The sequence below is a fragment of the Jatropha curcas genome, chromosome 6, assembly GCF_041381405.1.
Source record: "Jatropha curcas cultivar XTBG-Jc1 chromosome 6, XTBG_Jcur_1.0, whole genome shotgun sequence".
Lineage (NCBI taxonomy): Eukaryota > Viridiplantae > Streptophyta > Magnoliopsida > Malpighiales > Euphorbiaceae > Jatropha > Jatropha curcas.
In genome coordinates, this window is record NC_143156.1 from 28547474 (window position 1) to 28574477 (window position 27004).

Here is a 27004-nt window from a genome sequence, read left to right on the forward strand (position 1 = left end):
TCTTCTTCAATTTTTCACATTATAAATTTATTATTGTTTGTGAAAAAATTTAGAATTAGGTTCAATTATAGGTATGTTGAGAGAACTTTAATAGTTTGGAATAATTCTATTAATGTGTTTATGTATATTAAATTTAAAACTGACTAATTTAATATAAACTATACTTTCAAAAATAAAAATATGATGAAACATACTATTATTTACTATCATTTGTTAAGCAACATATTATAAGATTTATTGTTTGATGAAATAATATACGATAATCTTATTAATTCATATTATTTATAAAAAATAATTAATTTATAAACTCCTATGAAAATAAATTCTCTACACTTAATCTATCTTGACAAGATCTTAAGTCAACAAAATCTTAAACAAGTATAATTTTCCATATTAATTCATGTTATTATTGTATTATAGATCTTACAATTGTTCTATGTTACTAGGTCAAACTAATGATTTTTGTTTGCATAAGCTCCCACAAACGACCTGCCGTTTGATTTATATGTACACATATTTTTCATGCAAAATTTAGCTTTAATTAAAAGTCAAAAAGAAATGGAATCTTCAGTGTAATTTTCCAATAACACCTGCTCTCTGCCTAACATTTTCATTCTCCCTTTTTCCTGGAAGTCTCAAAGTTAATGGGTACAATTGACAATACCATTACTTTTCTTTTTTTTCTCTTGAACGACTAGTGTTGCATACTATTGACCATGTTAATTATTTTTATAATGCTTAATTTTTAGATTAAAGGTACTTGTAAATAGAAAAAATAATATTCAACTTATTGAATAGCTAATTTTATACGTGTTTGGTAAGCTTTTTAATCTAACATTCATAGCTGCTAATTTGATTATTATTTTATGTGAACTCCATTAATCTCAAACAAATAATAATTAATAAAATATTAAAATTCATATTGTTATAATTATTTTATTTATAGTTATTTAAAAATAATAATTTTTATTATATATTATTTAAAATTTTAATTAATATTTTTATTTTATATAATACGATAGAATATAAATAATAATATATTATATTTAATGGTCATTTTACATTTTAACAATAACTGATATCAAAATTTTATCAGACACCAACATTTATTAGCCACATCAGCCACTAAACACTAGCTATTAGCTATGGTCATCAGCTATTCACTAATATAAACAGCTAAAACAAACGGGTCAAGAGTTACCAAAGTGCAAATTAAAGAAACTTATAGAATTTTAATTTTTGATACAATTTATTTTCAAATTTTACAACTTGTGAGAAAAATATTTTATAAAAATAATCTTCTAACCTCTAAAATTATCATATTTATCTATTGAATTCAGTACTTTTTATTTTAGAAATTTATTCAATTATCAGCATTTGATAATATATTATAGACATCCAACTAATACTCCACTTCCTAGATATTAAAAAACATATTAATGGATAATTTTTAATACAAATGTGGAAATCTTTAACCTTAATTAATTAATTATATTTGCAAAAGCACTTTTGACTGCATTAACATGCGTCAAATCATAGTCTTTTAAAAATAATACCTACCTAATGATATTTCTCCCATCTCCTAAGTTATAAAGCCTATATAAACTCTATACATGCTTAATGAAAACAATGCGCGTGCTTGGTGTATCGGAGTTCATGAAGCCACCACCAAATCACCTCCTTCTCACGGCGGCGCTGCTGCTAACATCCGCCATATGTTCGTTTTCAGCCAATCAATGCCCCAACTGCGGCAACACCGCTGTTCCTTACCCGCTTAGCACAGCGCCAAGTTGTGGAGACCAATCATACAAAATCCGGTGTGACGCAGGTGCACTTCTATTTGACACACTTAACAACTCATATCCAATCATTTCCATCAACCAAGCAGATCAACGGCTAGTGATAAAGCCAGCAAATCCCTTACCAAACATTTGCATCTCATCTGATTTTACCTACCAGGGTATTCAATTAAACAGTTCTCTTCCGTTTAACATCACCAGTCATAACACAGTCTTGCTTTTGAACTGTTCGGAGTCTATTCTTGAACAACCGCTGGATTGTTCGCCGGCTAGCTTGTGCCGGTTGTACGTTAATAGCAGTAGAGGAATGGAGTCTACTTGCAAGGATGCATCCATTTGTTGTACTTTTCAAGCGGGTGGCTCGCCAACGAAGCATCGGATACGGGTTCGAGATGCCGGTTGCAGAGCTTATAGAAGCTTCGTTAATCTGGATTCGAGTTTGCCTGTGGATAAATGGCCCGACCCGGGAGTGGAGATCCAATGGGCGCTGCCTCAGGAACCAGTGTGTAGGTCTCAGGTAGATTGTGATGGGAACTCCACTTGTGAGCCTGACCCGAATATGAGTTGGGTAAGAAGGTGCCATTGTAAGGTTGGGTCTCAGTGGGACCCGATCCAAGGGATCTGTGCTGAGAGTAAGTTTGTAACAATGGAGAATTTTTGGTTGAAGATGGTTTTTCTGTTTCTCAATTTTCGTTTCTTGGAAATTTTTTGCAGCGAGCAGGTGTCAAAGTTCTGGAGGCTGTGAAAAGTCGAAGAAGACTGCACTTATAGCAGGTACTTGAACATATTATATACACCCAGATGGATTTTTTCCAAGCTGATGAAGGATTTACGATAAAAATGGCATCTTCTCTTTCCCTTTATAGGTATAACGTCCGGCCTTATTGCATTGCTTATGGTCATCACCATAGCCACCGTGCTTTACAAATTCAAACATTACAAACGCAGAAAAGAGGCACGAGAACGTGTTGCTAGAGACCGCCAAGAAATCTTGAGTGCTGATGGAAGCAAAGCGGCAAAACTCTTTACAGAAAAAGAAATAAAGAAAGCTACAAACAACTTCTCCAAGGACCGGCTCGTGGGTGCCGGAGGCTACGGCGAAGTTTACAAAGGAAATCTAGACGATGGTACTGTTGTTGCAGTCAAGTGTGCTAAGCTTGGAAACACCAAAGGAACTGATCAGCTTCTCAATGAGGTTCGAATTTTATGCCAAGTGAATCATAGAAGTCTTGTACGTTTACTGGGTTGTTGTGTTGAGCTTGGCCAACCTATCTTAGTTTACGAGTACATTTCAAATGGAACTCTTTTTGATCATTTACAATCTGAGCAAGGCCAATTATCTTGGATTCATCGTCTCCAAATTGCTTATGACGCTGCAGAATGTCTCAGTTACCTTCATATCTCTGCTACTCCCCCCATATATCATCGAGACGTAAAATCAAGCAATATTCTTCTTGATGACAAAATGATCGCCAGGATTTCAGATTTTGGATTATCTAGGTTAGCACATAGTGATATGAGTCATATATCTACTTGTTGCCAAGGTACTATTGGATATTTAGATCCAGAGTATTTTAGAAAATTTCAATTAACTGATAAGAGCGATGTGTATAGCTTCGGGGTTGTATTGTTGGAGCTTTTAACTTCACATAAAGCAGTTGATTTTAGTAGAAGGGAAGATGATGTAAACTTAGTGAGTTATGTGAGGACGATGATGAAGGAGGAGAAATTAATGGAGGTAATTGATAGGAGGCTAAAGGAAAAGGCGAGCAGTGTGGAGCTTGAGAGCATGAAAGAATTGGCACTCTTGGCTTTGGATTGTTTGGAGGACAAAAGGGAGAATAGGCCTTCCATGAAAGAAGCTGCAGAGGATATTGAGTACATGTTGAATTTTGTAATATCTGAGGATGTAAAAAACTAGAATTAAAAAGTAAATGATAATAAAGCATTATGCCATTTCTGAAACCAATTATGGAACGCAATTACAATAACATAAAAATAACACAATTATGTCTCTCTTGTTGATTGCTAAAAGGATCCTATCAACTCAATCTTAAACATGATAACTATGAACAACAAAATCCCTGGAAGAATGGCAAGGTGGCTTCAAGATGAGAATAGAATGCCAAAAACTGTGATCACCAGCAGATATTAGATTGTAACTTCAAAATCTAGTTAGATCTGGGTGTCGCCCATTCAACTCGAAGGATTAAATTATCGTAACCATATCCATTGAGCTTGTTGATGGCCCTCTCAGCATCTTCCTTGTTTACAAAGTTTACAAAGCCAAAACCCCTGCTGACACCAGTCTTCTGGTCAATAGCAACATAAACACGACTCACAGGACCAAATGTACGGAACAGTTCAAGCAAGTCAGGCTCCCTAGTGTCCTCTGATAAATTGGTGACACGAACTGAATTCTCTTCATTCCTGCGCCTCATATCTGATCCAGCAGGTCTTTCTGCACCTGCTCTCATGCTTGGTGGCACATAAGCACCCTTTGTAGGTCCAGAAGCAGCAGCGGCAGTCTCTGATGTTGGCGGTTTATCAGTGAAGGCTTCTGACTGTGGAGCAAGATCCTTGTAGGGGCATCTTGAAGTCCAGTGGTCACCTTTCTTACCACAAGTTCTGCACACCATGAGAACAGCTCCAGCTTTACCTAATTGAGCCAAGTTATCCCCTGGTAGCTTTGTTTCTTCCACTTTAGTACCTGTTGGAATTATCCATATTAAAACAATAAATAAAAAGGAATAACCATGATGTTGAATAGTAATAATAACAGTACCAGATGCGAAGCCAAACAAAGAATTCTCAAGAAAAAGAGAAAATCATCAAATGAAAAGTTCTATGAAAAGCCACAACCAAGATCTAGAAAATAAATTGCAGCAGATATTTAAGCAGGGTAGAACCACAGAATTGGCACACAAGAAGGTTGCCTGCAGGATACAAACCTCATGTACTAGAGAAGCTCTTTTTAAGATGCAATACTGAGGAAATCAACAAATTCAATGACTTCAAGAAAATGTAATCATCAAAATGAGGAAAAAATTTCTCATTGGCATTAACCGCATCATACCCATTAGATTCTCTTGTGAAGGCAATAAAGCAGATTACACAAAGATTAAACTATATCAGCATTAGACCCATTAACAAATCAAGCAAAGGATAAAATGACTCCTGTTCCAAAATAAGTACACACTAGACCAAGAAAGTGAAATTAACAACACAAAGCATAATTAAATCAAAGAGCAAACTCAGGCAAACAATTTCAAAAAATTCGAGCAAATATACACAGATAAGTTGTTCAATGAGGACCTCCAGCAAATATAAAGATGAAATAATGTGCAAATGTAGTTGATGGCCTAGAAGTGAATCAAGAATTCTTGTTCACCATTGCATACCCTCAACAGTAAGCTACTTTTGGTGACTTACTGACCATTCACTTCCAATAACAGCCACAAGGCAATATGTGAATGGCTAATTGGTCACCCTACAAGAATATAAAGCAAGTCCTAATGAAAGACTGAGCATCTTATGACCTTTAAATCAAATTTCTTGATAACCATTAAATGCCACCAAAAGAATGGTGCTTTTGGTGAGCTTACTGACCATCAGCATACAAAAAGCCTTATAAAGCAATATGCAACTGGCTAATTGGCCACCATAACTAAATAAAAGAAGCAAATCCTAATGAAAGACTTCATCTTATGGATGTTGATGGGCTAAAAGTAAAACCACAATTCCTGTTCACCTTGACATGCCACCAACATAATTCTACTCTCGGTAAGCTTACTGACCATTCACATAAAACAACAGCCTAAAGACAATAAGTGATTGGCTAATTAGCCACCATTACCTAAAAAACAGGTAATTTATATGAAACAAAACATAATAAGGCAAAGAAATTCATACAGCAAGATGAAAACTCATAGCACAAAAAGAAATCATCAGTACTACAAAATTCATTTAGATTGCTGATGTAGTTGACAACCTAAGTGAAACAAGACTTGTTGTTTCACAATTAGAAATCACCAACAGATACTTTTGGTGAGCTTACTGACCATTCACATCAAATAAAAGCCATATGGCTAATATGTGATTGGCTAATTAGCCACCATAACCAGATAAAACATTGAAATCCCAAGGAAGTCAAGTCAAAAATAAAATCGAGTTCAAATACAGTCAGAAAAACCCGCATCAAATTCATGAACAAGACATTAAAAACCACCGATGCTTAAAAGCATTGTGAATAAACAAGCTTAAAAGCAAGAACTGCGTATAAAACATCCACTTCTAGAACGAGTTTTTTTTTCCTCAAAATTTCTCTGAAAAAAAAAAAAAAAAGAGAGAGTTCCATCTCAAACAATCTAAGCGACAATATCTTGAGTACCAACTATAAACTTCATAATACAACCTGATTATATATATGAGAAGAAAGTTTGTAGTTGGTACTCGAGATATAAACTTCAAAAACAGAGAGCCAAAACTCGTTTCCTTTAACTTCCTTATGAGTATGATTTTCGAGGACCAAAGAGAGACCAACATCTACAAGTAACTAAATAACCACAAATACAGGAGGCAGCTTTCACAATCCCCACATGTAAACAACTCTAAAACAGAACAAAGCAAAGAAAAAAAGTACAAAGTTATTATCTTTCCGAAGATTTTCTGTAGAAGCCCCAAGGTAACCCAAGTATCATTAAAAAAATGCATTTTATTTCCAAATTCAACTTTTTTTTCCACCAAAATCAATTCAACACCATGAAAATCACAACACTCAAACATTCTATTCCAGTGCTTCACCGTCCTAATGTAAGTAATCAAACTGAAAAACGAATCAACCCAAACCAAAACATCAACAAATAATATAGAGAGATATAATATACCTGGAGCTCTAGGTCTTTCGAGCAAGATCTCCTCAGTAGAAACCATGGTAAGCCTACTACCAACATCCTCATGAACAGCGTCGCCAAATTTAGCCCAATTTCTGCGCTCCACAGCACTCTTACTTAACCGAGCCTTGGCAAGCTTCCGTACTCGGGTCGTTGTCGTGATCTTAACCTTATTACCATCATCATTAAACCTATACTCGATTACCTTTTTGATTCCATTCTCATCGGGGCCAATTACTTGTTTCGGCGGCAAAAGGAAGTCCAAATCCTCGCCGTCGTCCTCGTCCAGCTCACCCCACCGGAGCGGCTTGTTCTGGTTCAGAGCAGATTTATCGAGAGCCATGGCTTAGAGAGATCTAGGGTTCTGTCGAAACGCATCGCTTAGGATTTTATAATAAAGATACGGTTGCCTTACGACGCCGGGTTTTTGCTGTTTAGGAAAGTACAGCGATGCCCTTTCCTAAACTGAGCGCTGGCCATTCTTGGGGGCCTCAAATCTCAGGCCCAACACAAGCTGGTATGGCCTTATAGGCCTTACACAAATTAGGCTTTTTTTTTTTTTTTTTTTTATTTCGCACAGTAATTGTCTACATAGCTTAGCTTAGATAGTCTTCTCTTTCTCTTTCTCTTGACATTGATGAAAATTTTTATGATCAAGCGAATCCAAATTCAGAATCTCAAATTACCTCATTCTTAAAGAATTTTTTCATATTATATTAATTTTTATTCGATATTGGATGATGAATGCTCAATATATTCGTAAGATGAATGTTATAGAGATACAATATCTATAGTCAACATTGAACAAGACATAATATCTATAGTCACATAATATTGAACAAAACATGAATTCATCTTTGCATTTTACAATTTTAATCTCGTGGGACCATGAATTTTATGAGAACGTATCGTAGACTTGAATTTATAAAATTTTAATAATATTACACACATTTTAACATTAATATCAATAATTTTTAAAATCTTTTGACTTTTATTTATAAAATATCGATAAGTATGACTTCTGAAAAGTAATTTTCATAAATTTCAATTTTGGATATTTTAGTTGCAGAGGAGAGGTGGACCTAAAATCATAAAGAGAAAAATTGTAATAAAAGGATATTCATCGGTCTTTAAATATCAATGAGAATTTAGCTAGTAAAATAACAAAATGGAAAAAGATTCATGTAGTATATCATATTTAGTTGTTATCTATCTTATTGTTTCTTTTATTAATTAACATAGCGAATGATTTAAAATTTCCCTTTCTAAAATTTTACCCTAAAAAGTATTTCAAAACCTCTCACCATGCTTTGCTTTTAATTGCTATTAACTCTTCCCCTGAAGTTGGTCAAATAAGCAATGGTTGCAAGGTACAAGTTGCTAGTGACAGTTGACTGAATTCTACAGTTTAATTTTCCATCATCACCTAAAAATTTGTGCATTGTTCTGGTGAATGGGATGGCTCTAGAAAATGAGATTGTAACCAGTTCACCTCATCTACACAGTCTAAATTCTAGAAAATCATTTTACTGAATGTTCTATCTGATCGGATTAAACATTTATTGTATAATTAAAAAATATTAAAATTATTATTTTTCACAAACTATATATCAAATAAGTATTTTGTAAATAAAAATTAGAAATTCTAAAAATTATGTTGCCAATTTTGGATATCAAAAAATTTTTTGGGAAAAGTATAAAAGTATCGGACAAAGGGAGGGGAACTGAGGAGAGCCCGGCCATCCCCAACTCCAAAAACCTTTTTTTTTCTAATAAAAGAGTGCCACAAAATTTTTCTTTGATTTAGCTCCTATAATTTTGAATTTTTTTATCCCTTTTAATTTTAGAGTCAAACTTTATCTCTATATTAAGAGTAAATTTATATATTTAGTCATTAAAATTGTATAAATATGAAGTCCGTTTAAATACTCGGGATGTAAAAATTATCGGTTGGGTCAATGGGCTTGACTATACCTTCCAATTTACTTTGAAGTAGATACATGTAACACGCCAAGTTGCCAACACGATATTCACATTAGAATTGCAATTTGGCATAATAACACTAACTGAAGAAAACAATATTTCCAACTCACAACACACATCCCCAGTTCTTGAAAAAGTGTAACGTATTTAAAAATATATGCATAAAAAATCTGACTTGACGCATCGTCAAAGGGAATTTATAGAGATTTGTCAACCCCCATTTGTTAGGTTTTTTGCATTCAAAGTTTGAATATTTCATTTTATACCTCCAGAGTTTGGTTCAAACCCACAGATTCAGTTGATATGGTAATAGTACCAATTTAACAAAGCAAGTATATTTTAAAATTTTAGGGTTTTGCATGTGACATGCAGCAATATTAATTACACCTCACGTTATGGCTTTGGATTTGATGAGCTCTTTTAAGCGCATAGAATTTCACTTTTGGGTTGTGAAATTTTAGAATTGTAAGAAGAGTTCAATTGAAGATGCATTTGTTGAATAGCAGTTTCCTTTTTCCTATAAAATTTTACTTTTATACATTTCATATTTGCATTATTTAAACCTTAATATATTTATTAAAAAAAAAAACTGAATCAGTTACAATTTACAAATGGGAAGTATTAGCTGGCATAGGTTGTTCCTGCGGGCGAATCTACGTGGCATATACTGTATTGTCGGTTGCAAAGTACAGACAAAACTAGCACACGTTGCTTGTCCAATCATATCCAAGAACTGTTCGCCTCTGCCAATTAAGTTTTTTGAGGAACCTAATTATGGAAATTAAATTTAAAAAATTGAGATTATAATTTATATATTTACTTTTTTTAAGAGCTAATTATATATTTACTTAATAATATAAATCAAATAGTAATAAATTATTCAACAAAAAATGCAAGATGACAGATCATAACCACACGCAATTATCACTCCCATTGGATGCCAACATATTATTGTACAAAGAAATTCTATTGTGCTTATCAGTTTATTTATTAGTCAGAAAATTATCACATAAATACAAAAAAAAGTTCCTTAGCAATTGACTAAATTGCCATTTTATTTTATTGATTGTCTTAATAATTAATACGAAAAACTAAAAAAAAAAGATAAAATAAAAAAAAAACTATACTACACGTATTTCAATACAAGTGTGATATTTAAGATGTTCTATCGCTTTTTTCGTTTCTTTAAATTTATTAACTTTTGATTTTTTTTAGACGACACTTTTATAAAATGAAAGTAATATTAATTATTTTATTTTAACTTTATATTATCTACATATCTATATTAAACTTTCTCTCAATTAAATGAATATTAGTCAAAAGATAGTTTAGTTAATTACTTTTTTTTTTAAATTGAGGTGATTCAATTATTTTTTTAATTCTTGTGAAAAATTAAAAGTTGTCAAATTTAATGAACATAGAGAATAAGATTAACGAAAATTACTAAACAACTTTAATTCTAAAAGCTTTTACGAATTTGGTAAATAATTAATATTTAATTAATAAAAATATAAAAAAGACATAAAGAAAATTGAAAAACAATAATATTGTGATTCTAATTTTCTAAAATAGTATCTTCTCAGAAAATCTTTTTCTAAAATATTAAATGAGGTGGGAAAATGTCATCTTAAATGAGATTTAAAGTGGAATGTAAGTAATTTCTAATTAATTTTGTAAAATGAAATGGTAAAAAAAATTTTCAGATTCTAAAAGAGACGGAGGAATTACTATTTTATCCACATCCTGCAAATTTATCAAAATGCGAGACTGCCCCGAAACTTCTACTAAATTAAAACATTAGCCCTATAATCTAAGGAGATAAATGCAATTATTACTTCAATGAAAAGGAAAGCTCATCCAAAATAAAATTTAATTATTTATTTGAAATCCGCCAAATGCATGATAGTTAATGAATGGTTTTTTTATTTCCGGCTTTCCGCTATATATAAATAAGACCATCGTCTTTCTCAATACAACGTCCTCTGTACACATCAGGCGCCTGTAAAAGCAATTTCCCTCCCGAGTCGACTCAGTTTCAACCGTTCTGAATCGCCCCGGATTCCGTTCGGGGCTCTGATTTTGGGACTTAATTTCAATTTTCTGATCTGGTGAAGCTTTAAGGTAATCAATTACCTGGTGAATTTGTGGTCTTTTGCTTTGCTAAATGTTAATAATTACGACTTCTGATTGGATCTGCGTGGTTTACATTGTCGTTTTGATTGTACTTTTACGTCTCTTTATAGCTCTGTTCGGTGTCAATTGGTGTCGGTTTGATTTGGATCTTCAGCAAAATGCAGCAATGTGGATAATGTTTTGTTTCTTATTGTTTATTTTGTTTTGAATTGTCCTTATATGTGTTTTTAGTTGTGAAATTTAGAATCTTTTAATAATTAATTGATTATACTTTCATGTATTTGTTAGATCCGGTAATGGTAGAGCCATATCCTTGGTTCAAGTTTGTATGATTTGTTGTTTTGTACCTTTTCTTTCTTGCTTGCCATAAATTTTATGTTACAATCCAAACTCAAAGAAGCACAAATCTTTCATTAAGTTAAAAGGTAAAAGAAACTTTCATTTTCTGTCTTAATAAGTACAAAATGTTTTCAGCTCATTGAGTTCTGAAAGATTTTTTTTATTGTAATTATGTTTTGTTTTCTCTGAGTTATATCTTTTTGAAGCTTCCTTTTTGGGGAAGGTAGGAATCCATCATTCTCGACTTTATTTAATGATGACAGAGAAATCTGTTGCCTTTTCCTTTCTTTCTGTTGAGTATGCTAGAAGAGTTATATCTATCTTCTTGTTCTTGGGAATGTTAGCTGCATCTTTTGCTTTCTTTTCATGAAGATTTGTTATATTACCAAATTCAGGATTTTTGCTTTGTGTTACATGAGCAAACGAGTAGAATTTTTTAAAATGGATTTACTTGGTCAACTCCAGAATTTGGAAAACAGATTAAAGGTTATGTATTTTATGGAATGGACCCTTTCTAACATGTCAGTTGTAAGTTTTAAGTTGCAACCTTCTAATTCTTTGGAGCATGGTATAATGGAAATTTCCTAGGTGCTACAAAACGAAAAATTCTGCGACATTAGTAGGTGAGGCCGCTTTGTCTTTGTTAAGAAGTATAAAATAATTTAAGATTTCTGTCATTTACTTGAAGCAATAGTTACCTATTGACTATATTCTGATTCAGATTACATATCCTTTATGTTCCAACCTGTACTTAGCTGAAAGTTGTTTACTAGTACCAGCTAGTTCGTTGGACACATGGTTCTGCTGTTGATAATATGTTAAATCGTATTCTGTATCTGTGTGTGTTAAGTAGCAGCTTGGTTGGTATTTCGCAGGAAAAGCAGGGGGCAAATCACAATGAAGGCGCTTATTCTTGTCGGAGGGTTTGGGACACGTTTGAGGCCATTGACTCTTAGTGTCCCTAAGCCACTTGTAGAATTTGCTAACAAACCTATGATCCTGCATCAGGTATACATTTGCAAGTATTGTGTGTTTTCAAAACTCTTAATATATATCTAACTTGATCCATAAATAGGATGTTTTCTTTTGGGTTATCTTACTCTGTTGATTTCCAATTTTGTTGTGATCCATGATTGAGAAGCGATGCATTTTTTAATCTCCAAAGTACTGGTCTTCTCGGAGCATTTGTGACTTGACTTTGATTTCCTTGCAGATTGAGGCTCTAAAGGCAATTGGAGTTACTGAAGTGGTACTGGCTATTAACTACCAACCAGAGGTAAAGAATGGATCTCTCCTTTCCCTTCTCTTTCCTCACTACCTTCTGAGTTAAATTAAAGATTAAGGAGTTGATTCAACTAAGGTTTGGTTAGCTGCTTATGGTGTTGGCATGTTGCTCCATCTTTCTGCAGGTGATGTTGAATTTCTTGAAAGAATTTGAAGCTAAGCTGGGGATTACGATTACATGCTCGCAAGAGACTGAGCCACTTGGCACTGCTGGTCCTCTGGCTTTGGCTAGGGACAAATTGGTTGATGGTTCTGGTGAACCATTTTTTGTTCTCAACAGTGATGTCATCAGTGAGTATCCGCTCAAAGAAATGATAGAGTTCCACAAAGCCCATGGAGGAGAGGCTTCTATAATGGTAACCAAGGTAAAAATCCCATGCAACTTTGATTTGGTAAAGCCATCCATAGATGAGATATTTTGAAACTGAAAAACAATTGTCAATTGATTGAAAACATTTGGCCTAACTGTGATAGGTGGATGAGCCATCAAAATATGGTGTGGTGGTTATGGAAGAATCCACTGGGAGGGTTGAGAGATTTGTAGAAAAACCAAAAATATTTGTTGGAAACAAAATCAATGCAGGAATTTATCTGTTAAACCCATCTGTCCTTGATCGAATTGAACTGAGGCCCACCTCAATTGAAAAAGAGGTCTTCCCAAATATTGCAGGAGATAAAAATCTCTTTGCAATGGTCCTTCCAGGTTTTTGGATGGACATTGGACAGCCAAGAGATTACATTACAGGTCTGAGACTCTATCTAGACTCTTTGCGGAAGCGGTCTTCATCTAAGTTGGCCACTGGCCCCCATATTGTGGGAAATGTTTTGGTGGATGAGACTGCCAAGATCGGAGAAGGTTGTTTAATTGGACCTGATGTTGCCATAGGTCCAGGCTGTGTTGTTGAATCAGGAGTTAGACTCTCTCGTTGCACTGTGATGCGTGGAGTGCGCATCAAGAAACATGCTTGCATATCCAGCAGCATCATCGGGTGGCACTCCACTGTTGGCCAATGGGCTCGCGTAGAAAACATGACAATTCTTGGAGAAGATGTTCATGTATGCGATGAAATATACAGCAATGGGGGTGTTGTTTTGCCCCACAAGGAGATCAAATCAAGCATTTTGAAGCCGGAGATAGTTATGTGAGGAAATGGGGTTGAAATTTGTAGAATATGTTTTAGTCAGGGAGATTAAAATACTTGTTTGGTTCTTTTGCTTCACCTTTTCAGTTCTGGAACGCAAGTGTAAAAGTCAGTCGGTTTTTTGAGGTTTGGATGAATTTTAGTCAAGTTGCTTGAGTGAGGACGTTTGTGATGGAGCTCATAAGTGTGATCTTGGTTTTATTTTTACCCAGCAATGTACATATAAATAAATATCCTATTCATGGGGCTTTCTGTAATTTATCATATGACAAAAAATTCTTTGTTTCATACTGCCATTTTAATATGGATTCTTGTAGGTCATTTTGGATTTTCCAATTCTGTAATATGTTTCCCTTCAAGTGTCGGTGGCATAAATTATGAATTATGTATTTTGTTCTTAGCCATTCAAGCTGTCACGATATTGCTTTGTTATAATATTTTGAATCTTGGAGGATCGTAGCTCAAAAATAGCTGAGGTAGGCATTGGGGTTGATTGGAGAGTTTTAAGTTCATATAAATCTTAAACTGGAATCTAAAACAAATATCATATCTTGGCTGGCGTTTTGCATAATGTTTAACTTTTTAGTATTTATAAAGCAATTTAAACAGCACTTATTAAAGCAGTTACTTTTACTAAATATACATTTTTCTTGCATTTTTCTTGCGGTTAGAATTCTAGGACATAGTTCCCTCTCTTCCAGGATACAGTAAAAGATTAATTTCATGGCTTAAGTCATTGATGACCTTGTCTTGGAAAAAAGGAGATGGGTCATGAGAACTAAAGTGAAAGGATAAGCATCTGCAAGACTTAAACACGGTGGACCCAGAAGTGAAGTGTCATCTTTCAGATGAATCAGAGGCAATTATAAAAAGTCGGAGACGTGGCCAGTGGCCACGATATATATGGACAGAAAAATCCAATTTGATACATACTAAAGGGTCCCAAATAGATAGCATTGCTGTTGTTTTGGTGATACAAAATTCTGAGAAAGGTAGTTTTACATGTTAACGTCTTAAACTGTATGTGGGTTTTGCAGTAATGGCTTGTCTTCTTCCCAGCCCTAAATATGTGTGTGGATTACCTGGTTAGGTGCTTAGCAATCAAACCCATTTTTATCTGAACTAATTTTATAAGTTAGTCTTCAATCAAACGATTTTGCAAATTGAAGTGTTCCAATAGGTACAATTTTGTAAATTAAAGGGTTAACATATTAAAATAAAACTGAAAGTGCAACAATTTTTTATGAGAAGCACAGCAGTGAATTTATACATTTGGCAATTTTCAAACCTTAATTAGAAAATCTTAAAAACAAATAAATAAAAAAAGAACGCAACAAACAAACTTAAGAACCTTTGACTTGGGCAGCAACCATATCACCATCTATGGTGATAGGTTCATTCTATCAACCCTAATGATAAACTATTTTGATGACCATATCTATGAATATTTAAAGATGAAAAACTCCATACTTACAATTATTTCTTGGGAAGGGTTAATTATTTTGCAATTTAAAATACAATCTTAGATTGAAAAATAATCAAGTGGAGATAGAAAAGATAATATAGTATTGCAGGGAAAGAGAAAAAGCTCCATGTCCCACCACGTGAGAGATACCTCATACAGCACTCAAAAACTTGTTATTCTTAATAGGTTAAATACAATTGGAAGGTCAAATATTACAATCTGGCAAACTTTTTTAGGCATCCTAAAGTAGAATAAAGCACATTTAATAGTATGGTTGAATAGTATTTTCACAAGTGTCAACAATTTCTCTTTATACCATCCATCTTTCAAAGAATTATAGAGGGTTACCCTAGTAAATACTGATTTAATTGGTAGGTGATATAACAAATAGGAGTCTTGTAGATCCCATATTTCCCTAATAGAGCACACTTGAGTTGGTTGCTTTCATAACTATGAAAAGAATCTTTCTAAAATATAAATCATTTTGAGTATTTTAAGAAGTAATAAATTATGTTTTTTCAATATTACCCTTATTTACATTAGATACAATAACAAGGTAGTCTTGATTTTGAGATAAAAGGGTAATAATTTAGGAGAATCAATTATTTCCTTAATTCCCATGCCAAAACCTTAAACGACTTATATTTTGAGATAGAAGGAGTACTTCTACATGCTATGACTATAATTATAGTGTATTCCAACTAGTTTAATTGTTGCTTTCAATAGTGTTTAAATAGAATATTGATGCTATGGTGGTGGCAGCTTCTGCCTCAAGCACCCCAAAGCCATACTCACTATTTTATAGCAACTTGCATGTCATGCCAATTGGAAAAGGATGTTAGAGTTTAGACGAACCACACCAGAGGCTTAGCTAGAGTGAGAGGATGGGCCGACACAAGTGACAAGACAAATTTCCAGATCTCCTTCAATCTTAACTCAAACTCTAAACATCTATGCTAGGCTATGATCGTTCCGCTAGTTCAATTTGGCTTGTTACGTACTTCAATGGACAGCTACAATGCCTTAGCTAAGAAACAAATAACCAATATGCTATCTCTATCTCTTCCTCCTCTTCCCTTATTTTTTTTTTTTTTTAATCTCTGTTATCCTTTTCCGCTTTTCAGTTCAAGCAAGAGGGAAACTAGGGACACATGGGTTTGAATCCTTGGCTAGCTGCATTAATAGTTTCCTGACTAACAAAATCTAGGCAACAAGGGAAATTTATGTAAAGGTGAGATAAAACAATATTTTCTCTTAATTTTTTTGAATTTCTCAGTCTAATAAAACTGGGAGTTGCAACATAATATAGCAACAAAACAACAAAATTTAGAGGTTGGTTACAGAAACTTGCCATCTGAAAGGGATAATTCTGCCATTTTCAGGAAAAACTGGATATGTTCCAAAAGTAACAATATTTACAAGGTAAAATGAAGAAAATAGGCTGCAGGAGGCTGGTGTAGATTCAGTCATACATTCGCCAATAGCCAAAACATAACATGAGAAGATATGGCAAGGAGAGACCATGAGATAAATGCCAAAACGATAGAGATTTTGAACCTGCTGCATGGGAAATAGGGCGGTTGTTTGCAGTAATTTAAGTCTCTTGAATACAAAACTGTAACTCCACCTGATGCACATGCAGCTGCAAGTGAAAGGATAGATGTAACCTGCAATTTTAAGCAATCATTATGACACCCTGAGGTTGATTAAGTACACATTAAGTAAAAAGATCAGAAGAGAAATAATGTGGATTGTAATTTCTCAAGAGTATGATCATTTAACTTAAAATCTAGCTTCAGCACAGTAGCACTACTAGCAACCATAGAACTGTGACATACAACTCCACAGAACTGGCAATATTTCCAGATTATAATATAATTTGACAAAATAGCCTATGCAATTAGCATTTGAAATCAGAAATAATCTTGAAATTGTCATGCAGCCACCAGTAACCACAACTTCTCTTATCTAAAAAGAAAGACATGGTAGAAGTAGAAAAATGTAAGGAAGGAAAAGCAAGGGACAGAAGGAGGGTTTATGGACATGAGAAAGGGAAGAAAGGAGAAAATGTCACTGCACAGGAATCAATTGAAACAAATTGGGTATTTTGCAAATATTTCATGGGTTTTTCTAACCATTTTATTTTCGAACATTCCATCAATTATATTCTTATAGCTTCTTGCATGTCTAATAAAGGGACCAGAGAGTCAAATCTGGCTTAGTAATTAATATTGTACCATGTACCTCTCACAACTATGTAAAAAGCCAAGAACATTAGAAAGACAATATAAAGTTCATGATGAAAGTATTCATTCATCTTCATCCTCAGTCAAAGGTTTGCTAATTTAAACTATGCTATTTGAACAAATGCCAAGGGTGCTAGTAAAAAGTGGAGCTAGCAAAAAGTTTGATGGTGGTCCACTCTGATCCTTGGCAAATATCCAATTGAGGGAAAGAAGAGAGTTGGAGGGATGGAAGGAAGATGAAAGAGGTAACTGAGAACTATATATCAAAATCTGGCCTCCTGCAAAAAACCTCACTATTAGGCTCTCCTACCATGCAGTAAATACCCAACCCTGGCAGCATAGACAATGGAAGATAAATGGACAGGGGCTTATCTTCTTCTAATTGAAGAGTTTTACCGTTTTCTATGCAATGATCATATGTTAGGTTATTTTAACTATTGCCTTCAGCTTGAAGTTGGAAATATTCCAATCACGAGGGTGAACGTTTATTAATTGTTTCTGCAGTGGGAACTGTTCTATCCTTTCAGTGATTAACTTATGGGCTGTAAACATAAATCTAAATGTAAAAAATTTATCCATAAGTTACAAAGATGAGTGTAATCAGTTCGATAAAAGCAAAACATGAACAATAAATACATACCCAGTCACCAACAACAAATAGGCTCACTAAGACTGGATTCTGAAGGTTTCTCTTTGATCTCAAAGAATGCAGATCAAGGCATGCAAGCCCAAAACTCCAAAGAACTTGAAGCCCCATTGATGCAATCAAATAGCTGAATTGAATACAAACATCAAAATCTTAGTACTGCCACATAGGAGAGATGCATTGTTAAGAAAATGAACCAGAAAAACCACACAATATTGAGATAAACATGCATGAGTAGCTGAGACCAGCCAGCAGATTGGAATGCACACATTCACACAGTCATGCACCAGTTTGCCTCAAAACATCCAAAATTTTACTATCCAAGCATCCCCAGCCCATTGGGAAAAAATATGTTTTTTTAAATGGAAAGCAAGCAACCTGAACCTCAAGCGGCTAAGCTATGCGTTGAGGATGTAGATCCTAAATTGGTAAGCAACAGAAAGATGTGAGTCCACAAATTACCATTAAGAGATGAAAACAAAAGTAATTTCCGAACTCAGGATTAGAGGGATCTTATGCCCAGTCAGGGAAAAAAACGTGAGAAAGAGTGGAGGATGGTTAATTTGTGTGGTCAAATCCTTCATTAACATAGCAGAATGCTGGGGACTTGAATTAATAATGACAAGATAAAAATAAAAAGGAAAAAGAAAGAAGACCATTCAATATTTTGGTGTTCAGTTGTGCCTAAATGCCCAGAACTCACTCAAGATGCAATTTCCATCTAACCAATCACATCAGTACCAACACATAAAAAGGCCTACCTTGTGACCTTCAAAGTAACATTGGACCTTCATATAAAGACATTAGGTGGTAATAAATCCCTTCCCAACTCAAAGTGAGTGTTAAGTAGTTCTCCATATCAAACCAATCATCCTAAGGTGTGAATTGAAAACCAAAGCTGCTCCATTGCCAGCAACATAAGTTCACGATTCATTCTAGGTCCATAATCATCAATACAATATGGTTGAGCTTGGTTCTTAGTTTGCCAATTAAATAAAGAGATTCATCCTTCCAAATCTGAAATTATCAATTATCCTAGCATACACCTTCTAAAAACTATAACAAGAGATGAGTATTGCACAACAGAAGTTTATTGATTAAATATTTAGCAAAGCATGAAAATAGCAATGCATTTTGTTCTTTGTCTCTCCACCAATTATACTTGGTTCAATCATTGGAAGTCCTATGCACTTTGATTTTGGAATCTTTATATTCATAAGATAGCACAAATCAGACACCCGCTTTAACCAAGAAACACTTTTCTATAATGTGGTAGCTCATTGACTCCATTTTGACTAATTTTAACTACATGACCCTGATCAGAAAGGTTCAGTACAATTAACTACATGACCCTATCAGGAAGGTTCAGTACAATTAACTACATGACACTGATTGGGAAGGTACAGTACAAGCAAGCTTATAGTTTGAATTAACTATCAAATCAAATAGCTTGAATGTATCATTTACAATACAAAGGCCTTCCCCAGAAAAGAATAAATAAGAGGAGGCATCCATCTTTATACAGTTAAAACATAGGGTAAATGACTAAAATTTCTTGAGCTTTAGCCTAATTTATACTTTCTTCTCTATCATTTCAAGCTTAGTTACTCTGTCCTTAATTCACCATTAGTAAAGTGTCCAATATTTTGCAGGAACAGAGATCTTGAATATAACAATGCATATACTAAGATACAGTCAGCTTATAAAATTTCAAGCTTTAGCATATGAAACATTCTTGTCTACTACATCAAGGACTTGAGAGTCACGGCACAAAAGTCTATATAAAGACAAATCTCTAGGCATAACACTTAAAATTATGGTGACAGAACTGGCAAAGTAACAAGGTAAAACTCTCAATTACATCCCAGAAGCAGATGTTATAGAGATTACACAAACTAGGAAATCAATAGAATCCCATAATAACTAAAGAGGAGAGTGCTGATCAGCCAAATAGATTAAACCATTGCAATCTTTACACAACATAATAATTACTTGGTCTTGTTTTTCTCTCCAAAGCCCTCCAAGTATTCTAACCAAATCCCATTATCTGTTTAATGCAGCAGAGAACCTATAAAAAATGGACCAAAAGGCAAAAAAATAGAAGGAAAAGGACAAAGTGACAATCACTCACTATTGCAGTAACACATAAATCAAACACCAGTAGATATTGTGTCCTTATGCCAGTTCACCCGTTACAAGTTATTGGCATTAGTTCCACTGAAGACTGCCAACCAAAGAAATGCCTTCATTCTTGACAAATTTTAGTCCTTAACCTTGAAAATTCTATATGCAGAAGACAACAGCATTAGGAATATCAAGGGGTTATTTTTACTTTCCTAATTCTTCCCAGAAATCTCCATTAGTTCAAGCAAAAATACAAGTGGACTGTTTCCTTACCATGGCATTGCTCTCAAATTAGGAAAAATATCAAAAATGCTTCACTGGTTCGAACATCCTCAAAATCCCCTCACCCCAACCCGCCATGCCTTTTCCATTATACATTTAGTAAAACATTCAAAAATAAGATTCAGAACAATAACAAGAGAAGTTACTTATCAAATGAGCTACTGGAGTAGTAATAGATGAAAAGACATTAATTCCACAGTCAATATTTGTTAAACAGACAACACAATCATAAATGAAAACCGACATCTGATTTTCACTTTCATCCACAATTTTTAAAACAAGGTTAGAAATTAGATTACCAGAAAGCAGTGGAGTTGAAGAATCCACGGGCAGAGACCATGACTCCAATTGAAGCTGCTGCAAACACAAACTGCCCTACTCTCAGTCCAAACCCACTCACTCTCCCTGGACTCCCAAACAACTCCTTCATCTCTCTCTCTAAAAGAAGCGTCTTTCTCCCACTAAAATATGCCTCTTTCACAGTAGACTGAAAAAAGAAAACTTTTAGGTAGTGGGTGCTTTTTAGATTGATCTTTTATAAGATTCCCATGAATGCAACAGCCACCCTCCACCACAACCACCAGCTCTTTTCCAGTGAAGCTATGGAAAGTGCCTCAATTTGGAAGTGGGATTCGCATAGATTTGGATTTGGGGTTTCATTAAGGATCTATCTTGTTATTCTCTGTATGGAATGTTCTTATATCCTTGAAAACTGAAACTCTTTGCTTTTCGATATTACCTTACATTATTAGAAAAAGGCAAACACACTGACAATTGCTTATGATGGCTTACAGTTTTTATTTTGAATTTTTTAAAACAAATTGTTGTGCGGCTCTACTTGTTTTTTCTTTTGGCACGAAGCACTGGCGTCCAATGTCGTGGTGTAAGCCATATGTGGTCGAAGGCTTAACTAGCATGGCCGATTCATTCCAACCCGATTCTGATTTCGATTTATAGAATTCATCTGTTCAAATTTTTTAAAATATACAATGTAAATCTATTATTGAACTGTCGATTTCAATTCTGGCAAATTCCAACATAGTTCCAACCCACTATATATTTATTATTTTTTTTCAAAAAAACATAGAAATTTATTTCTAAATTATGTCTTTTTTTCTGGAAAAAAAATTAATTTAAATTTGAAAAATATTAGTAAGTTTTATTTTAAACAACTTTTAGCAAGAGCATATTCATGTAAGAATTTATTAACTATATAAATAAATATAGAATAATCAAATAAATTATAATTTTATTTTGTCTAAATATTATTATTTAAATAAATTATTATAAAAAATTAAAAAGGATTTCAAATAACGTAATTTTGGACTAAGAAACAAATTTAGAAGGAAAAAAACGTTGTTAAACTCCCATTTGTTCAAACGATGTAATTATTAGATAATTATTTCACTTTTTTCTACCACTTTTAATTTTTAGATTTTTAATTTTATTAAATCGTGTGATATTTATTTAGACTTGTGGATGTGCATATAATAGATTAAGAGATTACATATTTTTTCTAAATAAAAAATAGAATATTCGGTTCGAATCGGATCAAAACCTTTAGTTCAAGTTTATTTTTTAACATTAATATGAACTTTAACCGACCTGTAAACTATTGGTTTTGACTCAAAATTTTAAATCGATGATTTCAGTTCGATTTTAATTCATATATAATGTAGTTTGATTCTGATTTAAACTGATCAAATGATCATACATAGGCTTAAGTATGCATCTCAATTTGTAACCTAAAACACACTCATAATTTATAGGTTATTTGATATATTTTGATAATGATAAGATGACACAAAATTTAAAATTTTTGCTTCTAGTTCTCTTGATTTTATGAGTGAACTCCATTGGGATTTCAATTTTTATATTTATATATTTAAAATTTCAACTTGTAAAATTAAATGTATTGAATATTTTAATTTATAAAATTGTACATATTTTAACTTGTTGAAATTACAATTATTAAACACTTATTGAATGGAAATGTAAAAATTATTATTTAATATTTTTTAAAAGATAGATAAAATATCACACTTCTTAAATAGTTTAATAATATTATTTTAAAATTGAAATATTCAATAAATAAAACTTTACTGGCTTAATAGTTTAATAAATTAATTTAAAATTGAAGTTATCATTAAATTTTCTTCTAAAATTCAAGTGTTAATTTGTACATTGAGCCAACAATAAATACCATGATATGGCATATACTTATTTAAATTGAGAATATATATATATATATATATATATATATATATATATATATATATATATATATATATATATATATATATATATATAAGGAATATAAATGCCATTATATATAAGTATTTATGATCTTTACAAAAATTTGAAAGACTTTATTGATCGGGTAAGTAAGAAATGTACATATTTTACAATGAGTTTCTCTTTTTTTTATTTTTTATTTTTTTTTTTATTTTTTATAAGCAATTTATATTTTATTTTATTAAATTATAAAATCAAGAAAAATTTATCAAATTCAAAAAAATTAAACTCGAGCCAACAAATTTTTCCAATACATTAAAAACTACACTTAAATTTGATAAGTTTCTCTTCTTAATTTTTAAATTGAGTTTCTCTTCTTAATTTTGATTAACTATGTTTAGAGAATTAATCAAAAGTGATGTCACTTGCTATTTGTAGTATTATATTATATTATGTATATTTTTTCCTTTCCAAAAAAAAATTATGTATATTATTATTACATGGCAGCATAATAGTGGTCACTGATTTCACTGTAACGATACAAACCGTGGAGAATATACTCAAATCAATCTCAAGTAGAAACCCTAAACCCTTACTAAACCCTATTTCATTTAATCCAGAACTCTGAAACAGAGGAAGATGGTGTTCTCCGCGATTCTCCGCAAATCGGCGACCAATTTGGCTCCACTGGCTACTCGAATCGCCCGGGTAAGCCATAGAAATTACGTTGCTTCCCTCTTTCCTGCATTAAATCACGATATCAATTGTTTCCACAAAAAACCCATTTTTGTTCCACAATACTATTCTACTGCTGCTGATGCTAAGAAGCCGAGCTCGAGCGAGTTGCTTCTCCGAGTCATTGACTCAGAGATCAAGGTGGCTCAGGAAACCGATGATCATGAACGGGTAAGTATTGTTTTTTTCTTTTAATGAAAATGGACTGTGATTGTTTTATGTTGTTTTAACTTATGGATGGAAAGATTATTAATTCGTTTAGTTTTTGTATTTAATTTCTGTGGAATGAGAAAATGGGAGAAAATTGAGTTACGAAATCCCTGTTTGTTCTTTGTTCTAGCTTGCAAAAAAATTGGAACACGTGTCTATGACAAGGAAGAGGTGTAAGATGAGTTTAGACTTAACTTTGAAATGTTATCATGGTTCTGTTTGGTCATTTAGAGGGTAAGAAGAGAAAAAACTGTCTTGTAACCGGTGCACATCATAATAGAATTCATTTATGAATTTCTCATGTTTAATTTATGTAATAGTTTTGATTTTTTATTTGATTTTGCTTATCTGATGAAAGAGCATAGTTTCATTCTCATAGAAGCATTTTTAAACCTATTGCCAATTTGATTGCATGTGGCTTTTTGATAAAGTGCCGCTTTTGTAATCATTCATACTATATGTTTTGTTTTGTGCTTGATAGGTTGAAGAGATTCCAAAAGATTTCCCTTTCAAGATTGATGATAATCCAGGGCAACAAAGTGTAATTCTAACAAGACAATATGAAGGTGAACTTGTGAAGGTTGAAGTTCACATGCCTGATCTTGTTACAGGGGAAGATAATGAGATTGACAATGACACTGATGATATTGAGAAACCAACTCGATCTAGCCTCCCATTAATTGTTACTGTCTCTAAACGAAGTGGAACTTCTCTTGAATTTGGATGCGTTGCTTACCCTGATGAGATTGCAATTGATAGCTTCTCGGTTAAAAATCCAGAAACTTCTGAAGATCAAATTGCCTATGAGGGGCCTAACTTCCAGTAAGCTGCTGTTGCTTCTCTATTAGCTATTAATGATGGTTTACCTTGATTAATTTGGTAATATAAGTTTCTTTTTTCATAATTTGCAGCAATTTGGATGAGAAATTAAAGAATGCTCTTCACAAGTACCTGGAGATTAGGGGAATAAAGCCCAGCACAACCAATTTCCTCCACGAGTATATGATTAACAAAGACAGTCGGGAATTCATGGGTTGGTTGAAGAACCTCAAGACTTTTATTGAAGCATGAACATTTATTTCTACAATTTTTTTTCTTTGCTTTGTAGAATTCAACTGCTAGAATACTTTGACGATTTCATAGTAGTTCTACTCTCTTTGTGAAGTGTATGCAATTCTCTTGAGAGAAGTTCATTGAATACCAAGAATATATATCTTTTTGTAGGTGTTACAGTTACAAATGAATTTTGGATAGTATTGCATTTATACATTGTCTCGCATAAGTATTCTCCTAAGTATTACTATTAAGTTTCTAAAAACTTTCTTTGTTTGCTTAAGTTTTGTTAATTTTTGTAGTAGGATAATGTTTATGTGTTAATGCAGAAGCTGATGTTGTCCTGTTTAATCTTTGAGAAATTATAAAAAAGTGATACCACTAATTGCTCTCATCTTTTCTTTTTCTTTCTGTTCTTTTTCTTTTTCTTTAGTACTTTAAAGTTACATTCTTTTGGGTGTACATGACATCGTTTCATGCTCAACATCATACAAAATATAAAAGCTGAGGGAGGCTAAATGATATTCCCTCCCTCTCATATGTATAGGCTTAGTTTTAGTTTTACATAGATTAAGAAAAACTAGATAATGTAGTTAAATTATATTTTTTGTTTAGCATTTTCCAAAACTAACTCTTTATAATATTAAATGATATATGTACAATTAGGAATAAAGATGTACATTAAATAGTGGTACATTAAGAAATTACATAATAAATGATCTTTAAAAAAATGAAATAGGATTACATTTTGAGACAGACGAAAAAGGAAAGCGAGCCTATATATATTGGATGGAGAGCCTATATATATTGGACGGAAGGAGTCTGATATTTTGCCTATTTATTTGACTAAGTGAAAAAAAATTATAACATTTGTTGAGGATATAATGGATTTTTCAATGTTCGATGACTACTCTCTTTTATCATTTGATGAAATGCTAGTAAAACTAAATTAAAATTTAATGAAATGCCACTGAAACAATTAGTTTACCGAATGGAGCCTAAAATAGATATAATGATATCATTTCAAATTAACAAACAGAATAATAATATCAAAACTAAACTTTTAAAGATAGATAGCTTTATTTTTGTTTTTTTTAATTTTAGTTAAAATTTTCCTACCGATGGACTTTAGACACTGATGCTTTTTTTATTATTTATTTTTAGGGATTAATATGTTAAACATTAAATTAAACTTTGATTAAAACTTTTAAGGTATTTGGTTATAAAAATGAAACTTTCTAGTTGTTAATTATGATAGGTGAGTGAACATTACTCAAAGTTTATAATCTCATTTACGAATAAAAAACATGTAATTTGACTAAAAAACTTCTTTCTTCCTATCTAATCTAAAACATATTGAAAAAATTAATTCCATAAATGTTTTTATAGTTTGATTCAATCATTTTTTTTTTTAAATACGAGATGAATTTTTTTATAATTTATAGTTTATAATATCCTTTTGAGCACTATATGTTCTATTGAACTTGCACAATATACAAGATTAGGAATAGTTTTATCACTATTTACAGGACTTTGACATGTAAAAAATCACCAACTTTGTATTTTAAGTGATCCATATTGTGTATTCATCAACCTTTCATTTTAACTAATTCATGGCATATTTTTCATGTCAAATTATATATTAAAATTATCTACTAATCCATACAATATATTTCACTGATTTGATGATCTTATTAAATCAAGAGAGATGCTTTTTGATGGTTGATTAATAGTCTAATTTAGTATATAGTTTTGAGATATTGGAGAAAAATTAAATACTATAATTACACTATCATAATTATAATTCAGACAAATTTCTAGAATTTTGAATGGGAATCGAAGGTTTCTAGTTATATATCCCTAACAAACAACCACATAAATATTTTGGACAAGAGAGAGGGTTAAAATTCTTGGTAAATATTTATAACATCACTGAAAATGAGAACCAATTTGGGATAAGGAAGGGATTAAAACGGGAATAACAGAATTCAAGAAATAGTCACAGGTCATGTTCTTCAAAAAATGGTCCGCATGAACAGGTCAAGTTAGAAAAACGCTCAGCAATCGCCATCTTGCTGAGGAAGAAGAATAGCAGTATCAAACAGTCAACTTTTCACATTGATAATATTCGTTTTTCCGAATAATCGATAATTAACTGATAAAAATTATATATATAAACAGCCATTCATTGAAAATAATATAATCTTAGTTCAATTCTTGCTATTTAATTTATTTATTAAGCATCGATTCTAGACCTTAAGTTTTGAGCTATCCATTGGAAGATTAGGCAAATCAATCTTATGGCTGTGGGATTGCAATATTATTGGCATTCAATACTTGAAATATTGTCATTTCAATTTAACCATTCATTTTGTAGAAATTTTTTCACTTGCTAACGTTTATCTTAGCTTCTAAAAAAGAATTGTTTGCCTTTTT

The 27004-nt window shown here is 32.6% G+C and overlaps 5 protein-coding genes across 6 annotated transcripts; 3 read left to right on the forward strand and 2 right to left on the reverse strand.

Annotated features, from left to right (window-relative positions):
• The first annotated feature begins 1647 nt into the window (after positions 1-1647).
• On the forward strand, positions 1648-3768 carry LOC105647181 (wall-associated receptor kinase-like 20). The gene is made up of 3 exons (XM_012233185.4): positions 1648-2431; positions 2514-2573; positions 2666-3768. The coding sequence occupies exons 1-3, from the start codon at positions 1657-1659 to the stop codon at positions 3718-3720; spliced, it is 1890 nt and encodes a 629-aa protein (XP_012088575.3). The 5' UTR covers positions 1648-1656; the 3' UTR covers positions 3721-3768.
• LOC105647189 (uncharacterized) lies at positions 3735-7074 on the reverse strand. The gene is made up of 2 exons (XM_012233195.4): positions 6686-7074; positions 3735-4509 (listed from the first exon to the last, which is right to left on the reverse strand). Exons 1-2 carry the CDS (start codon positions 7032-7034, stop codon positions 3971-3973), a joined length of 888 nt encoding a protein of 295 aa, XP_012088585.2. The 5' UTR covers positions 7035-7074; the 3' UTR covers positions 3735-3970.
• A 3541-nt stretch (positions 7075-10615) lies between these two features.
• Positions 10616-13860, forward strand: CYT1 (Glucose-1-phosphate adenylyltransferase family protein). 2 transcript variants are annotated; one of them, XM_012233175.4, is made up of 6 exons: positions 10616-10795; positions 11735-11769; positions 12022-12154; positions 12360-12422; positions 12556-12795; positions 12905-13860. In XM_012233175.4, exons 3-6 carry the CDS (start codon positions 12044-12046, stop codon positions 13574-13576), a joined length of 1086 nt encoding a protein of 361 aa, XP_012088565.1. In that variant the 5' UTR covers positions 10616-10795; positions 11735-11769; positions 12022-12043; the 3' UTR covers positions 13577-13860. The 2 variants fall into 2 exon arrangements, with proteins under 2 accessions (XP_012088565.1, XP_012088561.1); XM_012233171.4 differs by lacking the exon at positions 11735-11769 and having other exon boundaries at positions 10617-10795.
• A 2414-nt stretch (positions 13861-16274) lies between these two features.
• Positions 16275-21181, reverse strand: LOC105647161 (CASP-like protein 5B2). The gene is made up of 3 exons (XM_012233162.4): positions 20635-21181; positions 17924-18056; positions 16275-16704 (listed from the first exon to the last, which is right to left on the reverse strand). The coding sequence occupies exons 1-3, from the start codon at positions 20763-20765 to the stop codon at positions 16504-16506; spliced, it is 465 nt and encodes a 154-aa protein (XP_012088552.1). The 5' UTR covers positions 20766-21181; the 3' UTR covers positions 16275-16503.
• A 1942-nt stretch (positions 21182-23123) lies between these two features.
• On the forward strand, positions 23124-24738 carry LOC105647151 (uncharacterized protein At2g39795, mitochondrial). The gene is made up of 3 exons (XM_012233150.3): positions 23124-23476; positions 23997-24337; positions 24427-24738. Exons 1-3 carry the CDS (start codon positions 23210-23212, stop codon positions 24584-24586), a joined length of 768 nt encoding a protein of 255 aa, XP_012088540.1. The 5' UTR covers positions 23124-23209; the 3' UTR covers positions 24587-24738.
• Positions 24739-27004: the final 2266 nt, after the last annotated feature.